The following is a 10,865-nucleotide window of genomic DNA, read 5'->3' on the forward strand; positions in this document are numbered from 1 at the left end:
TAGGGCCAGACTCGCGGTGTTTGTTCCAGACCAGGACTCTGGCTGAGGAGAGCTGATGGAGGAGCCAAGACTCTGGAGGACGACATCACTCCACCAACCAGGATCCTTGTAAGTTTGCCTAAAATAAACAGAGTGGACTTGTTGTAACGCAGGATTAGTTTGTCCAGTAAAAGTTACGGCATACTATTGTGGTTGTTTACCAGACAAACTACAGCTGCTACTTTGTTATGCGCCATTAGAGCCCAACTACTGCTGTGTTTGTGACCTTACATTAGAGACAAACTACTACTGTGTTTGTGACCTTACATTAGAGACAAACTACTCCTGTGTTTGTTACCTTGCATTAGAGCCCAACTACTACTGTGTTGCCTGATATTAGAGCCAAACTACTACTGTGTTTGTTACCTTTCATTAGAGACAAACTACTACTGTGTTTGTTACCTTACATTAGAGACAAATTACGTTTGTAACCAGACCAGGAATCTGGAGGACTGATGGAGAAGGTGGAAGGCAAATCCTGAGGACCACCAGGACTCTACCATCAAGGATTCCTCATAAGTTTGCATTATCTGGACATGGTGGACTAGGTAGGGGGTTGGGGGTTCAACTCTCAAACCATTGGTGCCGGGTTCAAGTCCTCAGAATACAGTGATGCATCATTGAGCAAGGCGCCCTAAAGCCTGCATGCTCCTTAATGACTTATCTTTGTTTCAGATAATGTTGCATCTTTTGAATATTGCACCTAATCAATGTCCTTGTTTGGTCCGGGCAGACACACCTGAGCTGAACCCGCCCTGATCCTGACATCATGCTGGTCCCGTCTCCTCAGTTCATCTGAGCCTCGTCCTCCAGAAGACCTGCTGAGCTCAGCAGTCTGATTGTGATGGATCAATGACCTCCAGTGGGAGTGATCTTCTTGACCCCACATGTAACCGTGTGCTTCCACACGCCTTTCCCTCACGTCTGTCACTAACCTCACTACTTCACTACTCTCTACTGCTTCCTCTTTTCTTCCTTCTCTGTGGTTCGAACCTTTACACGGAAGGCGCGTCTTCCTGCCCTCAGAGGGTTCAGCGTTAGGGTTGAGAGTCAGGGTTTAGAGTCAGGGACAGAGCTGGTCAGGGAGGACTGCTTTTACACAAACCTCTTCACTTGCTTTCGGAATGGTGGTGACATTTTGAAAAGTTTCATTTGGGAAAATGTTTTCCTCTGCTTTCCTTTACAAAATTAAACTTCTGTCAAGTGTTTTTGTGTATATATTAAAATCCCACATTGACTTCTACATGTTTGGTGCGGTTCATTTAATTGTCCTTTTTAACTTGGTTAATGTCAAGCTAGACTCCTGCAATACATTTAATATATTGTTATTCAGCGTTCACATAATCCATTTTGTAAATATATGAAACCTCCATATTACCACTAAATTCAAGCCTATTCATGTATTTAACAATGTACATACTGCCCCGCAGGCAATTCCCTGCTACTACAACACGTTAAATCCACCAACCCGTCTCGCATCAATGTACTAGCTAGCTACACCGTATAGTTGGTTCAAACGGAGAATGTAGTTTGGTGTGAGACTGATGTCCAGCAGAGGGAGCTGTCGCACACCTTAATTATACAGGAATGTGTGTGTATTTACATTTTAAAATGTTTATGGGCTGGGGCCTGTTTCTGGTAGCTGGTTTTTCGGTTTCAGAACAGGCGATCAGCGTTGGGTTAATCAACTCTGAGTATGTTCAACCTGGGTTGAGGGCGTGCCTGTTGACTATAAAGAGCCATCATCAATGGATCTCTGATAACATGATCAAACATGGACCAAAAGCGTAGATCCACTTACTTTTCCCCCACGGAATTGGAAATTCTAATGAACGCGTATGCCGAGCAGTTACCCATTTTAACAACAAAAAGCAATACCGCCGCGGCAGCGAGAGAGCTTGGCAGGAAATAGCTGAACAAGTCGATGCGTGAGTAAAATAAATTGGTAAAATAAGAGGAACGTTTAATATCTTCCACTTATTCAATATGTAAATTGTGTGTGTGTGTGTCCATTTACGCAGGAACTACCCGAGTTGCTCCAAGAGGACTTGGCAGCAAATGAAGATGAAGTTAAAAAATATAGTTCAAACAGGTAGGCCTGAACTAATGTTTAATTGAAATCAAATCAATTGTGCTGTTTTGCCTGCTCTACGTAATTTAACAGTTATATTCAACATGTAATGGGCCTATATTTAAGCAGTAAATGTAAGTAGTACATTTCTCAGACACCCCAACACTGCCAATATTTAATAGGATTTAGATATATTAGAAGGCTACACCTAGGCAAAATGCATTATATCTTTATATATCTATATCTATCCTATCTATCTATCTATCTTCAAAATAGCGCTTACTGAATATTAGGGTAACATTTCCCTCCATGTTAGCAAATCGAAAAATAGCAGAGGCCCGGAAGACTGGAGGGGGTCCACCACCTGCAGCCCTCACAGAGGCTGAGGAGATGGCCCTCAGCCAACAGAGTATGCGTCCTGTGGCTGAGGGCATCCCTGGGGGGGAGCTCCTCTGATCCCCCCCACCCCCCAGGATAGAGTACAGTATAAGAGGTTGGTTATTCAAAATAATTAAATATGTACACGCAACCCATCGCGTTGCAAATTAGATGGGGCAATATTCTGGCTCAAGTAATAATTTCACTGTCTAATCATCTTTTTCCAGTTACTGATGGCGTCATCGCCCTACTTGAACCAGATGCCCTCACCAACCTCCATGCAATTGTAACAATTCTTCACCTTCCACAGATTATTAATAATGTCTTGGTAATAGCTGAACACAACTGTTAATGTCATTACAGGAAGATGATGGAGAAACATTGTCTGCGGCATTCGAAAGGGAAGAGGAAAGTTCTATTGAGGTTAACACCTTTTAAAAATAACAATCTAAAAGTTGATTATAGCGTTGCACAATTTAAAACTGACATCTTCTTTCTCTCAAACAGGATGAAATCGAATCCAATGAGGGGCCATCCACTTCTAAATCACAGCTTACCCCTGTAAGATTCTTCCTGGAATTATAATGAAACGCTCTACTTGGCACTGTGAAATCCAGTGTAATTTCTTGCATTCCTATAGCTGCCAGTCAAAGAGCTATATAAAATCTATCTAGAAAAGCAAATACACAAAGCAGACTTCGAAATGGACCACCTTAGGCAAAAGATGCAAAAGGATGCTTTGGAGATCCACATTTTGGAACATAAGTTAAAGGTGGGTGAGGTGCAAACTGTTCCCTGCTCTAAAAACATACCCAATATGAATTACTTATTTTTTGTGCTGTCAGGAAATAAAGAAATCCTCATAAAAAGTAGATTGTCTTTATTAGAACACGGGCTTTGGTGGGACACGTTATTTTGTTGAACAGTTTAACCAGCATCTGGTTAAAAGCAGTACCAGGGTCTTTTCTGCCTTGCATTCTTAAAATGAGTTTCTTGACTTGCAGCCGTTATAGGTCCGTGGTTAGTCAGCTACTCTGATCATGGGAAAGCCACAACGTTAAAGTGACTAGTAGCCTACAGAGCGGGTGGGATGCACGACTGCGGTCAAGCCAGCCGACTCATCAAGATCGGCGGTCAAGCCAGCCGACTCAGTTTGCCGTCTTGCCGTACCTGTATATACTAGCCATTACGGTAATAGCGTCTCAGAACTAGTTTCAAATAAAAGCATTCGTCGGGTACTGTTGAGTATTCTCGAAGAAAGTTGTCCAATCCCGGGTTGCTTTAACTCACTTCATTTATTATAAAGTCGTCGGCATGTTTCGGCATGGTAAGTGAAGCTATACGGAGTAAGGTGACCAGATTTCTGAACTGAAAATCGGGGACATTTTCAATGCGGCGGTGAAAAATCCTTACATATTATCATTATGAAATAAAAAATGGGGACAAGTACTTTTTCATTTATTTTAACCAGCTTAGTGGGCGAAAAGTTAGGAAAATTCTGTGGGCCAGTGACTGACAGGGGCCCTGAAAAAATATTAGAACATTAGTTATGTTAATAAAAAAACATCATTAATGGATTTTAATGGAAAATCAAATTTATAATTAAACAAACACTATCAGTATGCAGAATGTTTCCTTCATGTCTTCACAGTGTTATATTATCACAACTCAATGTCATATTGTAAAGTTAGTATCGGACAATAAGATAATTGAAGCCTTCACAGGTAGAGGTGTGGTTACAGAAACTGCACATGGTTGGCGTTGCCTGTTTGTGTGTGATGGTGGGACCCAGTGTGATATCTTTTAATGGGGCCCAACATCCCTGGTGGCGCCCCTGCAAAAGGTTAATACATCAAAATATCAGCACCCACAAATATCATGTATCAGTAGTGCACAGCAGTGTCAAAAACACAAATATAGAATAATACATGAGAAAAAAATCTCTCTTCCAAAGTTAAGTGTCATGTGCAAAGACTGCTGCCAGACCAGTAGCTAGTAAATATCATCAAGATGTAATTAGTAATAATTACCAAGTCAAAACATATAAAAAGATGTAATACTCTCGTCTGTTCTCTTCTCCTTCAATGCTTTTCTTTTCTTCACCCTTCTTTCTTCTCTCCTTAGCTTCCCTCTGTTGTTTACTTCTATATTTCTGCCTTTCCATACTATTCTCCTGCTCTTTTCATCTTCTCTCCTTCACTCTGTTGATTACTTATTTATTTATTATCCCTTTACTAAAAACATTGACATAAAACAGTGACTCAGGGCATCAGCTAATCAAATGGTCTGCATTTATAACTACTACAGTCATTGGTTACCCACACAGCCCGACAAAAAAAACAGCAGCCTAACACACACAACTATCAACCATTGACTGATTATTAATTAATTTATTATTAATAAATAATGTCATCATTATTATTATTTTAACAGTCTCAGGTCCCTATGCCTACAGGAAAATCATATGCTACCAAAGCAGTCTACTGCCAATTCACACAAAATAAATAAGTTCATACACAACATACCATTTATGAGACCGCTGATCTTCTCTTTTTCCTTTTTGCCGCCTCTAGATTGTTGTTGTTGATGCTGCTGCGTCTGGTCGTACGTCCTGATAACGTCTGTACGTCATACGACGTCTTCTCTGGTGCTGCGTTAAATTACTACCGTAATGACTGGTGTTTGAGTCTGCGCGCATTTTTCCCCCATTCACCGTCAAAATCGGGGACATTTCCGGGGACAGCTTTGACCGGGGACAGATCACCGAAAACGGGGACTGTCCCCGGAAATCGGGGACGTCTGGTCACCTTAATACGGAGGGAATTCTAGGAATTGGTAGAACACGTGTGAGAGATAATAACTCCGGCTACTATGGGCCACGGGCAGAGACCCGTGACCCTTCGCGGGTGTTGCTGAAAATCTCTGGGGCGTTCACTCGACGTCCTCCGTACAGGACGTCAAGTGGGTGTGGCCTATGCAGTGGGCGTGGCCTAGTGGGCGTGGCCGGGGTGACGTTATGGCTTCGGCTTCTTCACTTAATTAAAGGTGAAGAGGGAGCAGCCTTCAATAACGTCATGCTCCCCTTGTGGCTATGTGAGGGTAACGCAGCTTATATGTTTGGTCCTACTTCCTAGTGGGCAAGTGAGGGAAGCTTAGATTCTTAAAATACGTAACAGTACATACAAAAAGACAATAAAAGCAAATACTATCAAAGGAAGTGTACGGCCGTTGTGGTATCATATTAATCATATGTAATATGTCTCATATTGGAAAATTTGGTTGGCTTTTATTTTGAAACTCCATATCAGAATGTTCTGAAACTCCTTGCGTGACCCCATGGGGTCGTAAACTATGACCATGAAGTGAAATGAGCCTGAAATAACAGGGCATTTTCTTTTAAATTGAATCCCAAATCATATGTAATATGTCTCATATTGGACATTTTGGTTGGCTATTATTTTGAAACTCCATATCAGAATGTTCTGAAACTCCTTGCGTGACCCCATGGGGTCGGAAACTATGACCATGAAGTGAAATGAGCCTGAAATAATAGGGCATTTTCTTTTAAATTGAATCCAAAATCATATGTAATATGTCTCATATTGGAAACTTTGGTTGGCTTTTACTTTGAAACTCCACATCAGAATGTTCTGAAACTTCTTGGGTGACCCTATGGGGTCGTGAACTATAACCATGAAGTGAAATGAGCCTGAAATAACAGGGCATTGTCTTTTAAATTGAATCCAAAATCATATGTAATATGTCTCAGATTGGAATGTTTGGTGGGCTTTTATTTTGAAAGTAAATACCACAACGGCCGTACACTTCCTTTGATAGTATTTGCTTTTATTGACTGTCTTTTTGTATGTCCTTTAATATGTCCATGGTATGTACCCGACGAATGCTTTTACTTTAAACTAGTTCTGAGACGCTATTACCGTAATGGCTAGTATATACAGGTACGGCAAAAAACTGGGTCGGCTGGCTTGACCGCCGATCTCGATGAGTCGGCTGGCATGACCGCAGTGATGCACGGGGCGGATCATTCTGCACAAGCGTTAATTGCGTTAAAAAACAACAACTTCAACTTAGCGCATGCCCCCCCGGTGCTGTTGACAGTTAACATGGGGGCTGAGAAGGTGTTCTAAATAAATGATAGATTGCGCTGAAAAACGATAACGCTCGTGAAGAAGATTATCAGGAAAAGAAAGTATATCCAATCGGGGTCTTAATAATCGTTCCTCACGGATATTCCTTCTGAGGATCGCAGCCTCTACGTCCACAGGCTCTCGTAGAAAAGTAGGCTACATGCCATTTATAACACTTCCTTCTGTCGGCGAGTATGGAGGTAGATTTGTGTCTTTATTATGCAATCAAAAATAATAGGTTTGAGAGCAAAACTTTCCACACTGCAATCAAAAAATAGATTTGAGAGCAAAACTATCGACACTGCAATCAAAAAATGTTTTATTGCAAGATAAATTAATGTGATAAAAAAAATATTAATGGGAATCCAAAAGTTTTGTTTGCAAATCCAAAAGTTTTGTTTGCGAATCAAAAAGCTTTGTTTGCGAACCCTAAAGTTTTGCTTGCGAATCCAAAAGCTTTGCTCGTCGTTGTTAATCTTAATAACAACGATACACTAACAATACACAAGATTTTTGTAAATGGGAATGCAGTGCTGGTGGACGGACAATGGAATGTTACAGGTTTCTGTTCTGGGTGCCATGCCCTTATTAATGTAATTAATGTAATCAATAGTCTTGCAAAAAAAAAAAATACAATAAAGTAAAACACACAGACAACACATTATGGGTAATCAATCTTTAATTTAAGTATTCAATTTAGATATGAATATTTCATAAAACAAGACAAAAAATGATTGCATGTTTTGGTTGGGGAAATCGGTTCAACTTTTTCAGAAGCGGATGGAAAAAACATTGAAACACTGCTACAGTAATACAATTCCCTTGATTTGTGTGACGTCACCGAAATGACAAACTGTAGTCAAAAGCTGCCTGTATTTGTTCATAATCACAAAAAAAAAAAAGCATGGTACACAATCCTATAGTTTTCTGGTGAAATTCAAACATAATCTCAGTAAACATGTTCAGTGCTTTGCATGAAAGAAACAAAGTGGTGGTTGGGAGCAGGGCAATAACTGAACAAACACAAATAACAGTCTTTAACTTTACCTGTGCTATTTATTCCAAATAGGACAGGCAGAAAGCCCTCAAAAGACTCCATTGTGGATGTTAATAAATACAGCCATTCTTCTCACACATAAAACATGTTGGGAGTCTTTTCACATTATCTGTGTTTCCTGGAACAACAACACAGATTTGTCATTAAGGCTCCATCAGATATACAAACCTAGCTGAGTTCCACAGAGCCACAGTGCAACAAATAAACATACCCAACAAGACCTGCACTCTCTGGAAAAACAAAATAAATTGACATTTAGTGCTAATGTTTAGCCATTCCAGCTGACCTTATCTGCAACACTTCACATTTCCAGTCACAAGTTGGGACATTATCTTTGCACAATGTGATTCTTACTGGCCGATTAAAGAAAATGTGTGTGGTGAGACAGGTACAAACCTGCCCTCCACAGCTGCTTCACACGGTCGTTTGCTTCCCCCACCCATATCGGTGTTTCTACGTCTTCTTCAGTGCAAAAAAAACATACTAAGACTATTGCGTTACATTCACAGTGCCCACGTGGGTGCCGTGACCCATTGGCGGAACTGCAAGAAAGTGCCTTTAGGAACATATGAACAGGATTCAGTAAAAAAACTAGAATCTGGAGTTTAAAAGCACGTTGAAAATATACACGTATATCTCTACAATATAGAATGTACATTGACAGCGCTTCAGTTAAAATTGTCAACCCACAATGGGACCTGACAAAACAAGAGAAGGTGCACATGTGGCTTTGTAAAAAATACCAACATGGACCTCAGTAATAACCACCCTGCTCTCGACATTTTAACACTCTCGCTTCCTGGAAAACAATATGTAGGCTTTCCTGTTTGACCACAACAGATTATATTCTGTTACCTCTGTCTTTCAAAAAATATTAAACCAGACACCGGAATCGTACTCACTAATAATCGGCGACATCAAGCATAATAGCAAAACTGCTAGATACGCCGTCTCCATGACACATTCAACAATGCTGGCAATGTGTTGCATATCAGAGGAAAACTGAAGGTGTTTCAAAACCAAACTCCACACCATCCGCCATGATTCACTCTAGGCTGTGCACCCAGACCTCTCAAATACCATTCTTTTGACCCTACTGTCGTATCGTTTGCCTATAGTTTGCATCATGTTCAATCATTCAAACAAACAACAGTCACGATTGCCCTTGCACCTTAAGGAGCGACTTCAAGTGAACGCTCATCTGCTCCCGACTCTGGTCGCCTCGCTGTGGTGCGCTGGCGGGACCCACCCAGTGGCTTGGGGGTTTGGGCAAGACGCTCGGAGAGGGGGGCTCACTGAACTTGGCTCCGGCGTAGACCTTCTCGCCGTCCTTGAGGTCTTCTTCATGTGGCAACGGTCGCGGCAGAGGCGGCTTTGCCAGCGTGATGTTTTCGGCCGAGCCCAGAGGCCTCTTCTTCCGCTCTGCTTGTCTGAGGTGCTGTGGGGGCTGGAGGGGTGGGGGAGAGAGCTGCTGCTGCTGCTGCTTGCTGGGGTCTTTCCTCCGGGAGGGCTGAGAGAGGCCCGGGGCACTGCTCTGCTTGGTGCGGCCCCTGTGGTCTTGTGGTCGGCTGTGGGTGTGGCCGACCTGGCTCCCTGGTTGGGGGGCGGTACCCTCCGGCTTCCTCCCTTTTGACTTCAGCAGCTGTGTAAACAGCAGAAATAAAGACATTATCATGTTGTTTTTTACAGATTTATTTAGTCAAGAATAAGGCTTATGGAATGTTACGTTATTTGATCATAGCTATTGGAAATAATTATAAATTATGACTCGTGTTTTTATATATTTATTATCTGTGTAAACCCATTATAAGCTTACTCCACATTTTCGCCTATAGTAAACAATAAAACAGTTTGACAATTCAATTTCAAATAAAGTAATGTATTATTATTATCCACATGTAGCATTCTATCGTGGATCACCATTTTTCCTTTGTTGTCTTGTGTCTATGCGGTACAATACGTTTGGCAAGTTAAATTCTTTCGACGTAAACCATCGTCGACATTCCGATTGTGATGTGGTGGAAGGCATCGCGTAATCGACCTCGAGCAACAGATAAAGGTAACTACTAGACGTGTTGATCTCGACCGTAGAGTTTCGATTCGTCAGCCATTATGCGAATGCGTCATTTTTACATCGCCTCGGGCAGGCTACACTATGTCCATTCGGGGGGGATACATCTCCTGCACGGTCTCAGTAATCAAACACGACGAAAAACATAGGATCAGGGCGCTTGTATAATGTATACATTCAATAAATGAAATAAAACATTGTTACCTCTTTTTTGGGTCCTGGTTTAAGCGGGTGGAGAGTCAGCACGGTAGACACGCCGTGTGGGTGCCCGTGTTTCGGCTGAACCGCGGACCTGATGCCCGGCGACGTGGTGACATTGTTGTTATTATGGTCCGCGACTCTAGCGGGGTTAGTTCCTTGGTGTTTCTGGATATGGTGATGGCTGGCCTGGGGAGGTCGAAGAGAAACCGCCGCCGCCGTCGTTGTTGACGTCGAGCGAAGCCTTTTCCCCCCTTTCTTCAGCAATACGTGCCTGGTTTTGTTGAGGTTCCCCTCGCTCTTCGACACCATCGAGACTGGCTTGTTGTTTTCAACGTTACCGATGTCGTTTCGGTCGCTATGACACAGAGTTTCGTCCAACATGGCTTTCAAACTGCGAATACATACACGGGATCCGAACTTTTCCTGGCGGTAAGTTACTTTCGCGCTATACGAGCAGTGCTGGCGACGACGTCACCGAGTTTTAATTAACGCTAGTAAACAACTAAATATGCTCCCTCCTGTGTTTGTTTGCCACTTGAATCGCCTGTAAAGGATATCTATTTGTGGTGTGCGTTAAGTGAAGCAGGTATGTAGGTTTTCTGAGCCGATGTTCTCCGTGTGATGGCGTACCCGAATAGATTGTCTCGGTTCTCGACTATCACAGCAGCACCCTTTTCCGGTGCTACGTCACCGAAAGGTGTGCCTAGTATCATGACGTCAATGTTATTGAGTTGCGTAATTTCATTATAACTTGTGCAATATGGTGTACAAATATATGATAAATCAATAACATGCACGAAACACACATTTTAAAAGATTTTTTTTTATCCAATGTGTATCTTAGTTCCCCTACTTTTGTTTAGATTAGCAGTTAAATATTACCTCTTTGCAATGTATTAA

General features: G+C 41.9%; 1 protein-coding gene across 1 annotated transcript; it reads right to left on the bottom strand.

Annotated features, from left to right (window-relative positions):
- Nucleotides 1-7,297: 7,297 nt before the first annotated feature.
- On the bottom strand, nucleotides 7,298-10,643 carry LOC115534493 (proline-rich nuclear receptor coactivator 1). The gene is made up of 2 exons (XM_030345502.1): nucleotides 9,969-10,643; nucleotides 7,298-9,335 (listed from the first exon to the last, which is right to left on the bottom strand). The coding sequence occupies exons 1-2, from the start codon at nucleotides 10,344-10,346 to the stop codon at nucleotides 8,847-8,849; spliced, it is 867 nt and encodes a 288-aa protein (XP_030201362.1). The 5' UTR covers nucleotides 10,347-10,643; the 3' UTR covers nucleotides 7,298-8,846.
- Nucleotides 10,644-10,865: the final 222 nt, after the last annotated feature.

Source organism: Gadus morhua, chromosome 21 (assembly GCF_902167405.1).
Source record: "Gadus morhua chromosome 21, gadMor3.0, whole genome shotgun sequence".
NCBI classification, from domain to species: Eukaryota; Metazoa; Chordata; class Actinopteri; order Gadiformes; family Gadidae; genus Gadus; species Gadus morhua.